This window comes from Glycine soja, chromosome 1 (genome assembly GCF_004193775.1).
Source record: "Glycine soja cultivar W05 chromosome 1, ASM419377v2, whole genome shotgun sequence".
NCBI lineage: Eukaryota > Viridiplantae > Streptophyta > Magnoliopsida > Fabales > Fabaceae > Glycine > Glycine soja.
Genome location: NC_041002.1, coordinates 37,451,442 through 37,473,639, shown reverse-complemented (window position 1 = coordinate 37,473,639; position 22,198 = coordinate 37,451,442). Strand labels below are relative to the sequence as shown.

General features: G+C 34.4%; 1 protein-coding gene across 1 annotated transcript; it reads left to right on the top strand.

The window, feature by feature from the left end:
- The first annotated feature begins 5,213 nt into the window (after nucleotides 1–5,213).
- On the top strand, nucleotides 5,214–10,304 carry LOC114415487 (ataxin-3 homolog). Its single transcript, XM_028380199.1, has 2 exons — nucleotides 5,214–5,669; nucleotides 9,201–10,304. Exons 1-2 carry the CDS (start codon nucleotides 5,436–5,438, stop codon nucleotides 9,981–9,983), a joined length of 1,017 nt encoding a protein of 338 aa, XP_028236000.1. The 5' UTR covers nucleotides 5,214–5,435; the 3' UTR covers nucleotides 9,984–10,304.
- Nucleotides 10,305–22,198: the final 11,894 nt, after the last annotated feature.

Below are 22,198 nucleotides of genomic sequence, written 5' to 3'. Positions count from 1 at the left end.
GGCTTTATTTTAAAATTAGAAAGGACCTTTTATGTACCAAGTTTTTCCCAAAACTTGATTTCTATTTCAAGACTTGTACCGTTTGGATATTCCTTTAATTTCAAAGACACATCATTTGAGTTATTTTATAATTCTGAATGTGTTGGGAATGATATCTTGTCTGATGGTCTTTATCTTCTTGGTTTACAAAATAATGTCACTTATAGTTCTATGCATGTTCAAACTGGTATTAAAAGGTGTAATATTAATGAGAATTCCTCTATGTTATGGCACCGGAGATTAGGACATATCTCCATTGAGAGGATTAAAAGGTTAGTGAAAGATGGGGTACTCAATACTCTAGATTTTGCTGACTCTAAGACTTGTGTGGACTGCATTAAGGGTAAGCAGACCAACATGTCTAAGAAAGGTGCTAACAGGAGTTCAAGCATATTAGAAATAATTCATACTGATATTTGTTGTCCAGATATGAATGCACGTGGTCAGAAATATTTTATCACCTTTATAGATGATTATTCACGATATATGAATGTTTATTTGCTTCATAACAAATACGAAGCATTGGATGTCTTCAAAGTCTTTAAGGCTGAAGTTGAGAACCAATGTGACAAGCAAATAAAAATAGTGAGATCGGATAGAGATGGAGAATACTATGGCAGATATACAGAGAATGGACAAGCACCTGGTCCTTTTGCAAAGTTTCTTCAAGAACATGGGATTGTTGCCCAATACACTATGTCTGGTTCTCCAAATCAGAATGGTGTGGCAGAAAGAAGGAACCGGACATTATTGGACATGGTGCAGAGTATGCTTAGCAACTCCAATCTTCCTAAATCCTTGTGGGCTGAAGCACTAAAGACAGCAGTGTATATATTAAATCGTGTTCCAACCAAGGTTGTCCCAAAGACATCTTTTGAGTTGTTTAAAGGTTGGAAACCGAGTTTGAAATATATGCGCGTTTGGGGTTGTCCGTCTGAGGTGAGAATATATAACCCACAAGAGAAGAAACTTGACCCGAGGACCATTAGTGGGTATTTCATTGGATATGCCGACAGGTCTAAAGGTTATAGGTTTTATCATCCACATCATATTACTAGGATTGTGGAATCAAGAAATGCCAAATTTATTGAAAATGATTTTATCAGTGGGAGTGATCAATTGAGGGACTTAGGTTCTGAAATTGATTATATAGAATCTCAACCTTCCACATCAAATGAAAGATTGGTTGTAATTCATACCCCTCAAGTTCAAAGGGATGATGAACAACACATGATTGACATTCCACAAACTGTTGTTGATAATCCAGTAGATCAAGTTGATAATCAAATTCATGAAAATGATGAACAACCAGTTGAACAACATGATCCCTAAGAAAATGTTGATGCAACATTAAGGAGGTCTACTAGAGTAAGAAAATCAACTATTCCTAGTGATTATATTGTATATTTGCAAGAATATGAAAATAATATTGGAGCTGAAAATGATCCTGAAACTTTTGATCAAGCCATGAGTTGTAAAGAGTCAAATTTATGGTATGATGCCATGAAGGATGAGATGAATTCCATGCAGAGTAACAAAGTTTGGAACCTTGTAGAGATGCCTAATGGGGCAAAGGCCATTGGATGTAAATGGGTCTTTAAGACCAAAAGGGATTCATTAGGCAACATTGAGAGATACAAGGCAAGACTTGTTGCTAAGGGATTTACTCAAAAGGAAGGAATAGATTACAAAGAGGCTTTTTCTCCAGTATCTAAGAAAGATTCTCTTCGTATAATCTTGGTATTAGTTGCTCATTTTGACCTTGAGTTGCAACAAATGGATGTGAAAACAACTTTTCTTAATGGTGATTTAGAGGAGGAGGTTTATATGAAACAACCTGAAGGTTTCTCCTCTAATAGTGGTGAGCATTTGGTTTGCAAGCTTAATAAATCTATATATGGTTTAAAACAAGCTTCCCGTCAGTGGTACCTTAAGTTTCATGGGATAATTTCTTCATTTGGTTTTGATGAAAACCCCATGGATCAATGCATATACCACAAGGTCAATGGGAGTAAAATATGTTTCCTTGTTTTATATGTAGATGATATTTTACTTGCAGCCAATGATCGAGGTTTGTTACATGAGGTGAAACAATTTCTCTCTAAGAATTTTGACTTGAAGGATGTGGGTGATGCATCTTATGTCATCGACATTAAGATTCATAGAGATAGATCTCGAGGTATTTTGGGTTTATCACAGGAAACTTATATTAACAAAATTCTAGAGAGATTTCGGATGAAATATTGTTCACCAAGTGTTGCTCTCATTGTGAAGGGTGATAGGTTTAATTTGAACCAATGTCCAAAGAATGACTTTAAGAGGGAACAAATGAAAAACATTCCTTATGCTTTAGTTGTTGGAAGCCTCATGTATGCTCAAGTATGCACAAGGCCTGACATTGCATTTGCAATTGGAATGTTAGGAAGATATCAGAGTAATCCAGGTATTGACCACTGGAGAGCTGCTAAGAAAGTGTTGAGGTACCTTCAAGGGACCAAAAATTACATGCTTATGTATAGACAGACAGACAATCTAGATGTGATTGGTTATTCAGACTCAGACTTTGTTGGTTGTGTTGACTCTCGTAGATCAACATTTGGGTACATTTTCATGATGGCTGATGGAGCTATTTCATGGAGGAGTGTTAAGCAGTCTTTGACTGCTACTTCTACCATGGAAGCTGAGTTTGTCTATTGTTTTGAGGCTACATCACATGGTGTATGGCTTAAAAGTTTCATTTCTGGGCTGAAGATAGTTGATACTATTTCAAGGCCTTTAAGAATTTTTTGTGATAACTCAGCTGTTGTCTTTATGACTAAGAATAACAAAAGTGGAAGTCAAAGTAAGCACATCGACATTAAGTACTTAGCCATTAGAGAAAGAGTAAAAGACAAGAAAATGGTCATTGAGCATATAAGCACTGAGTTGATGATTGCTGATCCTTTAACTAAGGACATGCCGCCGTTTAAATTTAAGGATCATGTAGAAAGAATGGGACTTGGTTCCACTTTATGATTGTATACTTATATGTTAAAATTGAAACTTTTATATTATGATATTTTCTCATATTTGGGTGCACATTGATTTATTTGAGAAAAATTATGTTTTGGACCAAGAATAAACATTGGGTTTATTCATTAAGTTTTATTACCGCTTTGAGTATACTGCTTGGGAAATTGAACATATTGTAATACATGGATGATATTACTCATTATAAGAGGAACTATCACTATGATTTGTATATTCATTTCTTAAGAAGATTAAGCATTAAGTCAAAATGTTTGGACCAAGTGGGAGAATGTAATAATTTCTGGTCCTAACATTTTGAAAACGCTTGTCAGTTTTGGAAGCCAAATTGAATGACTGTTAATGGGTGGTAATGGTCACTAATGAATTGTAACAACCAATAATGAGTGGTAATGGCTACTAAATGCATTCTTGATGGTAGAATGCCTATATATAGCACATGAATTTGGTCCCTGAGCTCATCCCTTTTTGAATTCAGTCTGATACACCATCTAGAGAAAGAAAGAGAGAGAGCTAGAAAGAACTTAAAACAAGAAATTCTTCATGGCAATGGCTGGAGGTATGATTTGATTTTATTTTCCGCATTTTTTTAATAACCCGTGTTTCTTTTGTAGTTTGTAACATCACAGGTTAAAAGGTTTAGTCTAACATTAACTTTATCTTCCACCAAATCAATTTTCATAATCAGAAAACCATTACCAATATCAACAACATTGATAGCTTCCTATGATTTTCAAACTACTTTGAGACAATATCTTTTAGAGATGAAACCTATTATCTTCCTAAGTAATTTAACTATTTTATCTTTCAAAGCTAACTAGAGTTCCTTAAGGAACTTTTCATTTATCAAACATTTAGGCTTCAATATATCACCATCCCCAAACTCAATCTTAAACACATTTTGATCAATGAAATCAATGCAATCATGTCTTGGTAAAGGTTGTTGAATAACTAATAGCTTCACAACTTGAAACTTTAGGAAAATGAGTATTTTCCCCATCGTCTAAAAGCTTTAGGATGAGGAGCATTCACACAAAGTTTACTTACAAGTTACAATATAAAAAATATATAAATTTAAATTTTATATTTTATTCTTTTTTATCCAACTATCACTCTTGAATCTTAACACAAAAGTTAATTTTATAGTTATGCTTATGAAACATATATTTAGAAGATAAATAAAAGAATTTAATGCCTATGCATTATTAGAGTGAAAATTTTACATTGCCAATTAATTAGAAAATACTATTGTTATGACTTTCATATATGATTATTTATAATTGGATAAAATTATAAAATTAATTGAAACAATCAATACATACCCTCTTTCCTCAAATACTACCTTTGGTCTTTATTATAATGTTCAAAACATATCCTATTTAAGGTAATTAATTAATTCATCAACATTAAGAAATTTGATTAATTTAGTTGATAATGACATAATGTTAAGTTTGTCTTTAATTATTTTAATAAGCAGACAAGATTTGTTTCTCAAAGTAAATAAAAAAAATAGTTTTTTAAAAGCAGTTTAGACAAACACTAAAAAAAAATCAAAAAGTTGCTTATTTCATTAAAATAAATACTTTTTTCAATTAATAAGTTTAAACAAACTCACCATATATCTCAATTAATTTGATTGCTTTTAAAAAGGGTAACTTGCATTTATAATTAATTTAAAGTTTTCTAAAAAATATACAAAAAAAATCATATTTTTATTATGTAAAAGAAATGTATAAAAAGTATATAACAAAAATATGATTCTGTTGATAAAATACACACTGAAATTATATTTCTAATATTTATTTTTACACCCTATTTATTTTTTTACACCCTTTTTACACAATAAGAACATAATTCCCTTGTGTATTTTGCCACAAAATCAAATTTATGTAAAATGAGTATTTATGGAAAAAAAAATGTATTTAAAACCGACATCAGTAGTGTGAATAGCGGTTTTGTCAGTGCCAATAGTAGCTCGCAATGAAATTCGGCCTCCAAAGTACTCTAAAACTTACCCTTAACAATTGTCCCCGTGATAGATCACCATTCCCGAAATCCCACGTGGCATCACCACACGACGACACACAAACACCGCATTTAACACTAACATCCAACCAACCAAACACTGCAATAAAAGAAACAAACAGTGATGAAAATCTACAACCTTTATTTCCATTTATCATTTCATTTGTTGTCTGTTACGTTAACGTCCCTGCCTCCGATTCTTTCCATTTCTTACTTTCTTTCTAGTTTCTCCCTTCCCTCTCACACAACACAAGAGAACACGAATAAAACGCACTGCACGTGAATCGCAATTATTAGGGTTTACACACCCTCGCAGATGGTTTGAGATTGCGAATTCGACGACGATGATGGAAGGAGCGAGCAATGGAGGGATGCTGTACCACGAGGTGCAGGAGTCGAAGCTCTGCGCGGTGCATTGCGTGAACACGGTGCTGCAGGGCCCGTTCTTCTCGGAGTTCGATTTGGCCGCGCTTGCCTCCGATCTCGACCGCAAGGAGCGTCAGGTCATGCTCCCAGCGCTCGCGTCGGCGGATTTCGAGTCGCACAATGTCTCGCTCGACGGGGATTTCAGCATCCAGGTTCGATTAGGGTTTCTCTTTCCCCAATTTGTTTCTTTTTTTTACTCTTTGGCACCGTTGATTGTAGCTGAGTCCGTGAGAATGTGATGAGCTTCTCGTCGTTTTTGGATGGTTCGGATTTTAATTGAATAGAAACGGTTTCTAAGGGTTCTTTTGTTTTTATATAGTAGTTTGAGGATTTTTGTTTTTTGGTGCTCTTGTGGTGCTAGCTACTCCTTCAATTGTTAAATATTAGCTTATTGACTGTGGTGCTTGCGTGAATATATGTTTTGGTTTGGCTGGAGTTGACTTCATGGATGCGAAGCCTTATGCTTTGTTAGGATAAGGAGGAATTGAGTTTTGTGAAGAGTTATTATGTGTAGGGATGCCTGGAGCTTGGTTTATGCACTGCTTGTTTGACATTGGATAGGATGGCCTTGTGCTGTGTGGTGCAACGTGAAAACAGAAAAAGACTCAAAATTCATGCATTAATCATCATTAATAATAAAAACTCATGGTACTTAAAACAAAATATAGTACTGAAGCAAAATATAAAGGAGAAAGTCAAGGAAAGAAAAGGCAAAGTCTTAAACAATATTGTTGCTGCCATCAAGAAATAAAAAAACATGCAAAAAGAAAATAAAACAAAATTGCTGCTGCCTGCAAGCAATAAAAAATAGAAAACAGTATAGGGCAAACAGATAAAGGGGAGAAGATATAGCAAAGAAAGGGGAATGGAAGTTTAAACTTCGTATGCAGAAGAAAGGGAAGAAAAAATAGGATGCATTGATGTTAATAATGGTGAAGTAATTTTTTTGTTTTCGGATTTTCTTTCTGATAATTGTTAATGGTGATTAATCCTGTGATAACATAGACAATGCATGTCTCTAGAATCACAATCCCATTTGGAGGCTGCTATTGATACATTTCCATTTGTCTGACCTCAATTTCCATTTTGCTTGGCCTTCTTACATACAAATAATTTGTTTTAGTAGTACACCTTTGGCTCTGGTGTTTCACTGTGTAATTAGTACAGTAAATTTACTACTTCAACAGTTTTATTATTGATATTTTGATGCTGTTATGCTTGTGCACTATTGACAAATTTTGGTTCTGTTTGGATGACATGTTAGAATTATGTTTTTAATTGCAGTTCTAATTCTGTCAGTAATTGACTTATTGGTTCAAAATCATAAATATTATGTTGGGGTTGTGTAAAGAATATGTGCATAGACTTAGAATTCTAAATTTACTTTCAATTTTATTAAGATATTGGAAAAGGAGTGAATATAAATAATTAATTAATTATAGGATAGAATGAATAGGAATGAATCATTTTGAAGATTGTGGTGTGAATAAGAAAGAAAAATTATACAAGATGATATGAATAATTACAATAATTATGATAGTGTTGAAATTTCAACAATTGAAAGAATAAGAATTTAATACATTATCTCAATTTTTATTCTTAATCAAATAGGAATGGAAATAATTATAGAACTAATGGGAGTCATCAAGATCAGAGGAAGATTAATATGTGAGTTTTTTTTATCAACAAAGAGATCAAGAGATGATTTATAACATAGGAAATCCATACCTTGTCAAATCCTGTTGAATGTCTTTGAACTTTGAAGGAGTAGGATTTGAGTGAGACATGTCTTCTATGTTTAAGTTGAGCACAATTTTAAATCCTGTTGGAAAGGACTTGGACTAGTTATTTTGTAATTCTATGGAATTGATATAGGGAATGATGATTCTAATTCTAAAAGTGTTTCCAAATATAACAATTTTGAAGGTCCAATTCCACGCTCAATTCTAGACATCAAATAGACACTTAATGTCTTTTTGCACTAACAGCTGTCAGAAGTAGAGAAGGGATGTATCATAGGCTATGGATATATGTTGGAAATGATATTTGATCCTTTTTTTTTAACATGCTTTTGTGTTTTGCATCTATAAGGTTTTGCTTTTGAAGCCTCCTCCCTCTAGTCACTTTTATCTCAATTGTATTTGTACCCCTCCTTGCCTCTCCCTCCTTAGAGAAGACAAAGCATAGAACTACTTTAACTGCATTGGTTCATTTCCATAGAGAAGTCAAAAAATATTTTACCTCTAAATTTTCCATAGACAAAGCATAAAAATATTTTGACTGTATGGTTAGGGGTGTATATATCCAATAGCAATACAATCCAAATCTTTTGATGTAATGTGTTTGACGCACCACCAGGAAATTGTTGTTTTATCAGATTATCAAATGAATAATTTTAAGATTAAAGTTTGTTCAAATAAATGGTTTAGTTAAATGATGATTGATCTGAGCATGCCAATTAACTAAAGAATCCTAAATCTTAGTTCTTTGGACAAAACTTGAGTAAGTTCTGTAGGTGTTTGCAGTGTTATTCTCCAACAAAAGTATACCATAAGTATTATATTTTTTCAGCCATGAAAGTATTAAAAAGGAGGATGAAATAGCTGAAAAACTAATACATGTTATGTTTTTATTTGAAAACAACATCACAAGAGCTTAAAGAACTTTATCTATGTTTTATTTATTTGTTCTGTTTGGGTCCAGGGCTGTGGGTATGCAAATAGTGGCTTCAATGGGAGAAAGGGGATGGGAAAGAGGTGTGGGGTGCAATATGGGGATCTGAATCTTCTCACTCTACTTGTGTGTCTCACAACTCTACAAAGTGTGCTATCTAAAGGGGACATTTAACTTTTTTTTTTCTTTCAGTTTACCAGATAAATAATGTAATTAGGTTTTTAAAAAGATATTTCTAACATTTGATTCCTAACTGTTTTTATAATCCTATTGTTCCAGTTGATTTATCATATATGCATTATTCAGTCTTTGGATTTCATTTGATCTTTTCCTTTCAAAATCCAAGTACTGCTATTGTTTTGCATATTGCCATCCATTATTTGTTGTTACACCTATCATTCAAGTACTACACTACCCTTAGCCTTGAAGGATTTGGATTCTGGGAAAACATTATTGTTGCAAGCAATGTTTTTAAAACTTGACTGGTCATTGATCTAGTGAAGTTACTTGCTTATGGTTCATTAGTTTAACTGTGGTTGAATAGAGGTAGAATTGTAATAATAAATATAGTATATATTAGTAATACACTAATATAAGATTGTAAGAAGATTAAGTTAGGTATAATTTTAAATTAGAATAAACTATATCACATGTCCTATAAGATGAAAGATTCATAATAAATAGTTAAATAATAGCTATCTTTATGTAGATATCATATATGAACCTTTATTTTAAAATATTTTAGAATCTAAAGTTTAAAAATTAACTAGAAAAAAATTCAGTAGGTTTTCTGCACAAGTTCTTGTCTTTAGTTTTTACTGCTTTTCATTGCTTCATGATCAGTTTGACTGGTTTCCTGATCCATCTGTTTTCTGGGTTGTCTTGACTGGTTCTTGGACCAGCTATTCCAGCCTGTTTTTTATAACTATGGTTACAAGTAATTTTTTGTTTTGTCATTTGTGAAATCACTGACAAGTTTGTTGCATGCATCAAATATTAATTTTCTGTAGGTTTTACAAAAGGCTCTGGAAGTTTGGGACCTACAAGTTATCCCTCTTGACTCTCCAGTTGCTGAGCCTGCCCAGATTGACCCTGAGCTGGAAAATGCCTTCATTTGTCATTTACAAGACCATTGGTTTTGTATCCGCAAAGTGAATGGGGAGTGGTATAATTTTGACAGTCTCTATGCAGCCCCACAGCACCTTTCCAAGTTTTACCTCTCTGCCTATCTTGACTCTTTGAAAGGCTTTGGGTGGAGCATATTCCTGGTTAGAGGAAATTTTCCAAAAGAGTTCCCCATCTCCTCATCTGAAGCTTCTAATGGATTTGGGCAGTGGCTTTCACCCGAAGATGCTGAGAGGATAACTAAATCTTGCAACTCAGTACAGGCTCCACACCCGAGAGTTAACGAGCACCAACAGCATTACGATCAGTTTCTTTCTCATGGGGAAAATGAAATGCTATTAGACATGGAAGATGAGGATCTAAGGGCTGCAATTGCAGCTAGTCTGATGGATTCGTCCCCAGCTGTGACCAATGCTGAAGCCAGTACTCCTCAAAATGATAATCATAGTAGTAAACAAGTGGCAACCACTGAAGCTACCCCTCTAAATGATCAACACTCCAAACAAGTGGAACCCATTGAAGCCACTCCACCTGTCAATGCTCTAAGCAACAAACATGTGCCTGCTATTGAAGCTTGTTCTCTGAATGATCAAAACAGCAAAGAAGTGGCATCTACTATAGGTGATAATGCTCAAGATGAAAACCAGAATAAAGAAAAAACAGCCTAAGAGTGTGTTCTTATTTGCTCCTAATTTGTTTTTGCAATTGAGGACAAAAATCTTTTCCGGTTTAGGTGATCGAAACATACATCAGTGGCTTAAAGTCATGGTGCTGTGCAGTATACACATTCTCATTTCAATTGCATGATGTATAAACTGTAAGGAAAACCCTTAAGCATTTCCATCGATTATATGATAGTTACCAAGTTTTGACAGTGTTTTGGAAAGCCCTTTCGGCATTTCCATGTGCTTGTGATTGATACCAAGTTTTGACCATGCTGCATGCTGGTACTACTACAATAAATTTGCTTATGGTGGTGATTACGAGAACTCTTGACTCATTGAACGGAACCCCTCCCCCAATTTGACACTATTATTAAGCTCTAGATTTCAAGGTCACTTCGATAAGTACATAAGAACTACCGGCTGTGTTTTTGTCGTAATCAACATTTTTTTTCGTAAGGGTTTAGGAAAAACATGAACAAAAAGATGACAAAGGACGATTAACTAGGACTTTTTTTCTCTCCTTGATGTCGACTTTCTATTGGGTTGGGTTCAAAAGACTTCGATCAATATTATGAACCGATCATCGATATGGTCTGCATAATCAAAATAGGCGAGTTACTAATCAATGTTATGAACCGATCATCGATATGGTCTGCATAATCAAAATAGGCGAGTTACTAATTGAAACATATGACCTGATTTTTATTAAAAAAGTTCTAAAATTTCATGTCTTGCTTTAACAAAATTATAGAAAAAATACATAACAAATTAATACAATTTCATCTTAATTTCATTCTAAGATGGATTAGTTTAATTTTTTTTGTTATTGTTCTTTTGTTTATCTTTTTTTATGTAAGATGTAATTTATATTTCGGCATATTGCCAAGATTAATTACATCAACTTGGATCAAAGGTACACCAAGCGAGAGACATTCTTTATCCAGTTTGAAATTTGGAGTGGATGAACGGATCGGTTCGGTTCGTTTAAGTCGCGACCCATGAAGTTCACGGTCTAGACGGATCGGATAACTCCGGTTCATGAAATAAAAGGACATGGTTTCAAGGTCCATATCCGGTGTGCAAAAACTTGCGGATAAATGGACTAGTTTGCAAACTCAAATAATAATTGATTTTTTTTAAAAAAAGTGAAAAATAATTTTTTTTAAATTGACTTCATTTTTTAACTAAAATTTATCACACTATAATATATCAATATTTTAAACATAAAAAAATAACAATAATAATCTAAATTAAAGATCAAAATCTAACATAACAAATTAATGATATTTGCATATTGGACTTAAGTAGGTTAAATAGGTAGTATGTTAGTCCACAAATAAAGTCTGCTAGGTTTGCGAATTTAATAGGTCGGACTCAAAAATTCAATATAATTATACATACTTTAAAAAAAGAGGTATTTTATCCGCTCGGTCTCAGGACCTAGGTCGTATACCCACCTTTACTTGAAATCAAAAGTAAGATCAACTAATTAATCAACAACCATATTTCCTCCTCTCTTAGTGATAAGTAGGGAGGTGCTCCAACCCCTCTGTGTTAATGAAGAACACTCTCACCAATTCCGCCATATAAGAGCAGTCCTTTAAGGCTTTTCTTTTCTAGCTTGAAGACAACTTCTAGCAATTTATCTCAAAGATTGTCTATGGTAATGCTGAATGAGCAGCGATTTGAATACTCCACTTAAAGGCCATAGTTCTTGCAATGGATGGCTCAAAGAAATTGGGCCAAAACATTGTTGTTGCGGCCAGAATCTCCCCCATGTTGTCTCTGCAGATAAGTCCAACACCAGTGCTTATACTTTTCTTGACAAATGCGTCAAAATTAACCTCTATGGGTCCAAAATCAAGTGGCTTCCATGTGGGTTGTGAAATTTGAGTAGGTTGCATAATGTTCATACCCTGAGGTTCCTTGTAGCAACTCAAAAAATTAGTTATGGCCAGAGCTCTTTCCACTATAGTTGTTTTGTTAGAGAACACTGTATCATTTCTTGTCTTCCAAATTACCCATAGTAACTCAATTGTTTTTGCCGCAAGCTCATCATCCTTAAAATAAAAGACTTGGCTGATCCAAGCAAGTAAGTTAAGCATTTCATCATCTTTGGGATGATAATCTACTAACGAGGCAAACCAAAGGGGCTTTACCTCAGGGAAGGAAATGAGGGCATGCTCTATCCTCTCATTATCGAATCTGCACATGGGACAACTGGGATCAATATATATTCCTTTTCTCTGTAGATTCGAATGAACTAGGATTATGTATTAGCATGCCCTCCAGACCAGATACTTGCATTTCAGAGCTATCTCCACCTTCTAGATCTGCTCCCAAAAATGACCAGTGATGGAGTTCGTAGAGGCTTGAGACTCCATGTGATTTCCCATTCCAAGATTGTAGCCTTATTTAACTCAATAAACCTCATCTCTTGTGAATTTCCAGATGATGCGACCTGGATAAGGTCTACTTTTCAAGGGGATCTTCATAATTTTTAAATAGCAATCCTCAGGAAGGAGTTGTGCTAATGTCCCTGCATCTCACTTACATGAATTAGGGTCCATAAGGTTCGCCACTAGCAGTTCCATATGGTTTTCCTCTATTGGAGCCTACCTTAGTAGACTATCACCTATATTGGGTATCCATTTATCTTTAGTTCATAAAACTTCATGAAGATGAGATTCACTTTAGTTGGGTAAGTACGATCTAGACGACCACATTCTTGTTGGGCTAACTCGCCCAATTAATCCAATGGCTTTGTCGGTTCCAGTCCCGTTAAAAGGATCCAAAACTAGATATTTGGAGCATATTCGTTTTCTGACCAGTTCCATATATACGGACCACATTCGACCGATAGCAAAACAACTAGTGGTCGAATCCAATGCAGTCCCACTAGTGGACTCTATTAATCGAGTGTATTCAATTAGTTAGGACTTGTTTAGTTTTAAATTGGGATCAAGGCTAAAAAATTTCTTTTATTGAAAATACACATGCTTCTTTGTTGAAGTATAAATGGTCTGGCTGCCCATAATATAATAGATAGGCAAAGCATTCAATAGCAATTTGTTTTAGCCTATCGATAGATAGTGGGTTGCTTCCGAGCTCAAACCATTTGAAATTGAATTGCTAATGTATTCTTGTTATTGATAGAGTGATTTTGTCCACCCTTGTGAAAAAATAAGAGGGAGAGAATTGGAAGAGAGAAGAAAAAAGAGCAAAAGATTGCGATCCCATAAGGGTGAATTGTAGGTTGCAACTCGCCTACATGAAGCTGGAATTGCTAGTAATCGTTGGTCAACCATATGATTGTGAATTCGAGAGAGAATCACATCTAGGGAAGTATTTAGCCTTCAAAACTTCGGCCATGAGAGAGTTTTTGTGATTGACCAATCTCTACCATTTCTTCTCAAGCATCGCTTTATTAAATTCTCTAGCTACATGAAAACCAAGATCACCATGCTTTTTGTTGTGGGTCATCTTCCTCCAATTCAGCAAGTGTATCTTCTTGTTTTGCATATCTCCATCCCAAAAAAACCTAGCAATCCTATTTATGATATTTTGGCAAATAGACTATGGTAGTTCAAAGTAACTCATTACATGTGTAGGTGTTGGGAAAAGGATTGGACGACACTGAAAGAGGTGACTAGATGACACTGTCTGTATCATCCAGTTTAGCCCTCTATCTTGGAATCTATCTTTTATCTAGTGATGCATCCAGTCTAGTCTACCTATGCATCATCTAGTTTGTTTAGATGGTTCATTAACAAGGTTCTATCTTGTAACTGTTTTAAATATGTTGTAACCATTTTTCAATTATTCTATTATATTTACCCTCCTATAAGAGAAGTTAGTTAGTAGGGTTCAAGTATACAAGTTAAAGAGAGCTTTTGAACCCAATTTCTTTATATTTTTTTATTTATGTTATTCACAATATAATTTCCATTAATGTGCTATCTTTCTTCTTCTTCTATCATCTATTTTCCTTATTTGTTTGCGTATTTCTCAATCTTAAACCCAAAAAATTGGTATCCAGAGCTTTAGTTCTAATCAGTTCCACATCTATTTCATGGTGGTTTAAGTCATAAGAGATCAACCATTATGTTCTAATTGTCTTGAATCTTCAAGTTTGATCAAGAAGATGGTCAACACAATCAAGATTGAGAAAGTTACAAAGAATAATAGCTTCAACCTCTGACGCATCAACATATGTGCCTTGTTGAAAGAACAAGGAATCTCAGCATTTCTCTCCGGTCAATCGTCGAAGGTTGATAAGTCAATCCTTGAGTTGCAAGATGAAAAAGCTCACTCATTGATTCTCTTATTGCTGTCTAATCAAGTTCTTCATAAAGTTTCTGAAGAGAAAATTGCTTCTGTGTTATGGCTCAAGTTGGAGAAACTCTTCACGACAAAATCAATCTACAACGAGTTGCTTCTGAAATGACATTTGTTTGGCCTCCACACAAGAGAAGGTACACCACTGAAAGAACATCTTGATGAGTTAAACTCATTGATGGAGCTCCGTGACATTGATGTCAAGATAAAAGATGAAGATCTGACAATGATTCTATTAGCCTCTCCCCTTCTTTCATATGAGAATTTTGTGAGTTCTCTTAGTGTTGGCAAGGATTCCATTACACTTGAAGAATTCAAGTACAATCTCTATTCCAGAGAGCTTTAAATGAAAACATCTGGAATGGTAATGAAGTCTCTGCGTTCGAATTATCGGTGGCTGATTCTGTTAAAGGACAGAAGAAGAAGAAAGGAAAAGGTAGCAAGAAGAGCAAGGTTGATCCCAAGTACATTTGTAATTACTTCAAAGAACTTGGTCATTGGAAGAAAGATTGTCCAAAGAAAGCAAAAAAAAAAAAACATTTTGTTGCTGAAATTCATAATGATTCATCATCAGAAGATGATTTGGTTCTGGCATTGGTGAACAACCACAACAACATTCTGAACAATGGGTATTGGACTCAGGTTGTTCTTATCATATGTGTCCATATAGATGCTGGTTCCTAACATATGAAATGTCTGGCGGTAATGTTCTAATGGGTAAAAATACTCCTTGCAAGTTAGTTAGTATAGGTTCTATACAAATCAAAATGCATTATGAGATTATTGGAACCTTAATTGAGGTTCGTCATATTGCATGACTTAAGAAAAATCTAGTCTTTATGGGTGCCATGGATTCAAAAGGTTTTTCTTGTTGGGTTGAAGGTGGAATTATGAAAATCAAATGGAAAGGGAAGTCTGAGGTAAGTAGGGGACCAAGCGAGGCAATATGTACATCCTTCAAGGGTCCATTATGACAAGATCTGTCTCAACTATTTCACAAGTTGGGAGCCACGCGTCCAATGACTCGTCCAATGATAATTCTTTGTGGCATCTAGGTTTGAGTCATATGAGTGGAAAAAGATTTGATATTCTAAGCAAGTAAGGCTTACATGGAAATCATAAGATGGAGCCTTTTCAGTTTTGTAAGCACTGTGTCTATAGGAAGCAACTGATAAGTGCCAAATTTCATTTATTTTTAGGATTAAGTTGTTAGCACTTATCCTTTGATTATAATAGTTTTCTTATAAACTACCCTTAAATCTAGTTGTTTATATATACATGTGTGTGTGTGTGTGTGTGTGTGTGTGTGTGTGTGTGTGTGTGTGTGTGTGTGTGTATGTATTGTACATTTTCTAATGTTTTTTTTTTAAATATGAATGATTCATCCATGATTTTGTAGGTTTTGATGGTTGCTTGTTAGATCCAGAAACAAAGCCAAAAGGAAGGGCAAAATGGTCTTTTCTCAAATATTTCTGATTTCAAATTCGCCAGTTCGTTTGGGCTAAAATGTAACTTTAGCCCTAAGCAAGCAACTTGCCTGGGCGAGTGGATGCCTTCAACAGTAAGCAACAAATTTGCCTGGGCGAGCTACAACTTGCTTGGGAAAATTTGTTTGCTCTCTTAGGCTATTTTCTATAAATAGCCATGCATGTTGAAGGAGAAAATCATCCCAGCTGAACCAAAAACCATAGAAAAATGCAGAAAAAGAGTGAAGAAGAAGAAGAAAAGGAAAAGTGGAGTCAAGGCACTGCAGAGTTGTGACCGTGGATCACTTCCTTCGTCATTTCTCTTGTTAGTCTTGTGCTTTGCACAAATCGGTTAGTTTTTCTTAAGGATTGGATGTAATCTTTGTACCATTTTGTATCCTTTTTGATATTATATATGTATGAATCTTTTCTACTCATTATTGGTAATTTCGTTCTACTCGTAATGCTTGATTCTATTTGATTACTAGTGTCATGAAATTGGATTTTAAGTGAGACTGGAAAGTAATCTTAGAATTGAACTGAATAATTTTACTTTTTATGTTACATTACTAGGAATAAAGCATAATGTTTTGATTGCAAAAGGCATGAGAATATAATTGTAATGCTGGGATATTTACTGCATATGCGAGGGATCGATATTTAGTAAATATTCTTAGGTTTCAAGTGCGAGGGATCGACTTGGAATAATTTAATGTGTGCATCAGTAATGTTGGAAAATGATTCTTATATTTTAATCTTTTTAGGATACTAAGGGTATGAATGATGAAATCCAATCCTATGTTTTCTTGAATTAATTTAAATCGTTTCTGCAATTTACGTATTTCTGATGCACTGAATTCCGTTATTTTTGTATTTCCGTTATTCTCATAATTCCATTATTTTCACTATTCTTTTACTTTAAGTTGTCTTTAGTTAGTCAAACCAATGATATTCGATTAAATTTGTAAATAACTATTGAATTGATAACCTTTATCTGAATGAAGTAAGTAAACTCAAGTCCCTGTAGAGACGAACTCTTTTATAAATGTGAAACCTACAACGTCAATTGGTATGTTTGCCAAAAGTCTAACAGCAACATCGAACAAAATTTCCAAAGGTTATGCACACTACAAAGGCCATATTAGACTATGTCTGTTTTGATTGCTGGGGGCCTTTGAGAGTTCCATCACTAAGAAGGGCAGGGTAATTCCTCTCCATCATCGATGATTACTCTAGGATGACATGAGTATTCATGATGAAGCAGAAATCTGAAGTTTTCAAATGTTTCAAGCATTGAAAAATTCTTATAAAGAATTAAATAGGAAAGACAATGAAGTGTCTTATGACTGACAATGGCTTGGAAATTTGTTCTACAAAATTCAATTAATTATGTAAAGATGAAGGCATTGCAAGACAACATATTGTACTCTATACTCCACAACATAATGAAGTAGCTAAAAGAATGAACATGACCTTGTTGGAAAGGGCAAGATGAATGTTATCCTATTCAGGGTTGAATAGGAGTTTTTGGGTTAAGGCAGTCAGTACTACATGCTATCTCGTGAATCGCTCCCCGCCCATTATCATAGATTTTAGGACTGCTATTGAGGTATGGTCTCACAAATATGCTAAATACTCAATGTTGAAGGTTTTTGGATGTCTAGCATACTATCACATAAGTGAAGGTAAGATGAAACCTAGAGCTAAGAAGGATGTCTTTATGGGTTATGGAGATAAAGTCAAAGGATTCAAAATTTGGTCTCTGTCAGAAAAAAAGGTCATTTTTAGTAGAGACGTCATCTTTAATGAACTCTCTATGTTGGATTCTAAATCTGAAGAAGATTCAAACAAGGCTAAGGGTGTCACTAAGTAGGTGGAGTTTGAGTGTCCCACAATTAGAAACTTTAGTGATTAGAAGCAGTTTGAAGCACCTAATGAGACTAATTAGAAATTTCAAATGCAACCTCAACATTAGAATTAAGCACTAGTTGAGGATTCTAATTGGATGAATTAGAACAATACAAAGCAGTGAAAAACCACAACACCCAGAAAGTCTCAAAGACAAATCAAAGCACCTAACAGATATGACTTTGATAATATAGTGTTTTATGGGCTATAGCTAGCAGAAGAAATCGATTCATTCAAACCAACCAATTATCAGGAAGCAATTTCTTATTTTGAAGCTGAAGAGTGGACGATAGCTATGAATGAAAAGATTGAATCCCTTAAAAAAACAAGACATGGGATTTATTTAAAGGTAGATAAGTAGTGGTGTGCAAGTGGATCTTCAAGATGAAATCCGGATCGTCTAGTGGTGAAATCATCAAGTATAAAACACGTTTGGTAGAAAAAGGCTACAATTAGAAAAAAAGAGTGGAGTACAACAGGATCTTCTCTCCAGTAGTTCGACATACTTCAATATGTGTTTTACTGGTTCTTGTATCATCTTTGGACATAGAGTTAGAGCAACTTGATGTCGAAACAACCTTTCTCCATGGAATATTAGAGGAAGACATTCTAATGCAACAACCTTAAGGTTTTGAGGTGTAAAGGAAGAAAAATTATGTTTGTAGGTTGAAAGGGTCTCTCTATGAGTTGAAGCAATTGATGTGTAAAATATGTTATGCTCGGATAAGGGCAAATGTACCTTACACAATAGTAGGCAAATGTACCTTACACAATAGTAACAGTGGACTCGAAAGTTCGGATATCGAATCCAAAGGACTAGTTGTATTTCTAATTAGTTAAGTTTATTAAACTAATAATAGAGATGATTAAGAATTTAAATATTTTTGTTGTTTTGGTTTTTATAAGAAAGAAATTAAATGAATATAAAGAGATTTTGAGGTATGATAAGAATGACTAGGGGTTATGACTCACAAGTACCAATTTTTCCCCAATCCTAGTCTTAGTGAAATTCCTTCCCCAATTAATTATCGATTTCCAAAATCAACTAAAACCTATGATCAAGGTCAAAAGATGCTCTTTGCCTTAAATCAATATGCCAATGATCATGGATCTATCAATTTAAGTCAAAGGATAAGATCAATTCTAGGGATGATTAATTAAAGATTAACTAATTTATTTGAGATTACCCAAACAACTTGATCAGGAAATTTGGTGCAAAACATTCTCTACTTAGCTATATCAATTACATGCAAATGATCACTACCATGCAATCAATTGAGTATTAGAATGACTGTTCCAAATAAACATTAAAGTAAGGAAGAAAATTACATTTGGATAGTTACATCATAACCCCCACACTAGGGGGACTAGCCACTCATGATAAGAGAAAACTAGTAATTCTATAAAGAGTAAACATAGACATACCAATAGGCAGGAATGATGATCACGATCCATCCTAACGATGTTGTCCATGATCTTCAACTCTTAAAAGCCTTTAAGGTTCTCTTAAATTCATAAAAGGTAAGAATAAAACTGAATGAATCCTCTTTGCAAAGACAAAGACCTTTATATATAGTTTCTCAAAGATATTTTATGAAAAGGCACACTACGACCATGGTCAATTCACTACAATTGTGGTCAGAAGTGATGCTAAAGCCTTAGGCCATTGTGGATTTACCATGACCCTCATCAATTGACCACGACCCTCATCAGATTTTGACGTTGTTCTAGAGGACTGCTATCACTTTATTATGGCCATGTTGATCATCACAGTCGTGGTAAATGTACCACAATCATGATGTGGAAGCAAAGATTTCCAAGTTTATTTTAATGATGCCAAAGACTCAAGTCAAGAATCAAGAGTCAAACAAGTTTCAGGAATTAAAGAGTCGTTCAATCAAGAATCAAGATTCAAGTGAAGATTCAAGAGAAGACTCAAGATATGCAAGAACTTCAAGAAAAGTATCAAGATAAATATAAAAAGATTTTTTTTCAAAAGGAAAGATTGAATAGCACAATTTGTCCAAAAGAATTTTTCAAAGAAAAATATTTTACCAGAGTTTTTACTCTCTGGTAATCGATTACCAGAAGGCAGTAATCGATTACCAGAAGCCCAAATAGTTTTATAACTGTTTTACAAAGTAGTAATCGATTACCATGGGTATGTAATCGATTACCAATATTTTTAAACGTTGGATTTCAAATTTCAAAAGTCACAACTTGTGATAAAACATTTTCAAACTTGTGTAATCGATTACACAACATTTGTAATCGATTACCAGTATTTCTAAACATTTGTTTTTCAAATCTAAACATGAAGAGTCACATCTGTTGATGTGTAATCGATTACACTATAATGGTAATCAATTACCTGTGACTGATTTTGAAAAATAAATTACCAAAAGTCACAATTTTTAAAGTGACTAGTTTCTGAAATTTTTTCAAGAGTCACAACTTTTAAAGTGACTAGTTTTGAAGAAATTGCCAAGAGTCACAACTTTTAACTTGGTTTTTCAAGAGCCATCAAATGGCTATAAATATGTGACCGTGGCACAAATTTTAAAAAGATGATTTTCATTCAATTATTCTCAACATCTTTCTAAGAGTTTTGGTTCAATACTTTCTTTGTCAAGAAAAGTTCATTGGTCAAAAACTTGTGCTATTCTTTTGATTCATTCCTTCTCCCAAAGGAATTCAAAGAACGAACTGTCTAAGAATTCTTTTGATTCATTCCTTCTCCTTCTTGCCAAAAGAATTCAAAGAACTAATCGTCTGAGAATTCTTTTGATTCCCCAAACAAAGAATTCAAAGAACTAACCGTCTGAGAATTCTTTGCCCAAACACTGAATTCAAAGAACTAACCGTCTGAGAATTCTGTGTAAAATGCGGGTAGCTTCTTGGTTGTAATAGTGAACACAAGGAAGGGTACATCCTTTGCGGTTCTCTTTAAGTAGAGGGTACATCTACTTGGTTGTTCAAAGAGAACAAGGGAGGATACATCCTTTGTGGCTCTTTGCTTGTAAAGGATTTTACAAGGTTATTGGAAATCTCAAGAACCGTGGCTTACTTGGGGACCAGATGTAGGCACGGGTCGTTACCGAACCAGTATAAATCTTGTGTTTGCTTTCTTCTTCCCTACACTCTTTACTTTTCCGCTGTGCACTTTTTATTTCCGCTTTACTTTTGTCTAAGTTATTGTTTCTGTTCTTTACTTTCTCATAAATTAGTAGTAAAGCCTAATTGAATCTAGTAATATTAAGAAGGATAATTTTTAATTAGTCAAGACACGTTCATAATTAATTCAACACCCCCTTCTTAATTATTCTGAGGCCACTTGTTCCAACACATGATCAAGTGTAGAGTCTTCAAATCTTCATAAATTTGTGAAATTTCTGACTCTTTCACTCAATTGAGCGGTTTTACTTTTGTAATACAAAACTAGTGTCCAAGTGTGATTTCTGCCAAGAAAATACATACAAAATGGCACAAAAGCTCACACAAAATACCACCCAGAAAGTGATTTATCAACAATCTCCATGGCAATGATACAAGAGATTCAATAAGTTCATTTTTCTCATGGGTACAATAGAAGTCCCTAGGATTCATGTGTATAACTTAGTAAGGTGGAGGATGGTTCCCAAGAGAAGTCTAAAATTCAGAATCTGAAGTCACTACTCAATAGTGAATTTGATATGAAAAATATGGGAGTTGCAGAAAAGATTTTGGCCATGGAGATCAAGAAAGATCGAGTCCAGAAGGATCTTTTCTTATGTCAAAAGGAATACATTTAGAAAGAGTTGAATCATTTTGGGATGACATCCATAAAATCAGTTTGTACTCCTTTGACAACATCCAATTGTTTCACTAAAATCAATGCCACTCAGTCGGAATAAAAAATGGAATACATGTCTCATGTCCTTATGCAAGTGTTGTAGGTAGTCTCATGTATGCAATGGTGTGCACTAGATCGGACCTAGCACAAGCACTTAGTGTGGTGAGTAAGTGTATGGGTTAATGTTGGACAAGTGGCCTCAGAAATTTTAAGAGGAGGGTTGAATTAAGATTTCATTGACTATTTCTAATTAAAAATTTCCCTTACTTAGATATTCCCTAGATTTAATTATTTCTTTAATTATTAGTTACTTGAATAACAAATAAAGAAAAGTAACCTTAAAGAAATATAAACACAACAGAATGTAAAAGAGATTAAGGGAAGAGAGAATGCAAAACTGGATTTGTACTGGTTTGGCCACAACCCGTGCCTACATCCAGTCCTCAAGTAAATCCCACTTGAGAGTTTCCACTCCTTGCAAAATCCTTTACAAGCAATGAACCCCAAAGGACGTTGGTCCCTTGTGTCTAGTGATTACAACCAAGAAGTTATTCCCACTTCTTGCAATGAACCCCAAAGGACGTTGGTCCCTTGTGTCCAGTGATAACAACCAAGAAGTTATACCCACTTCTTGCAATGAACCCAAAAGACATTGGTCTTTTGTGTCCAGTGAT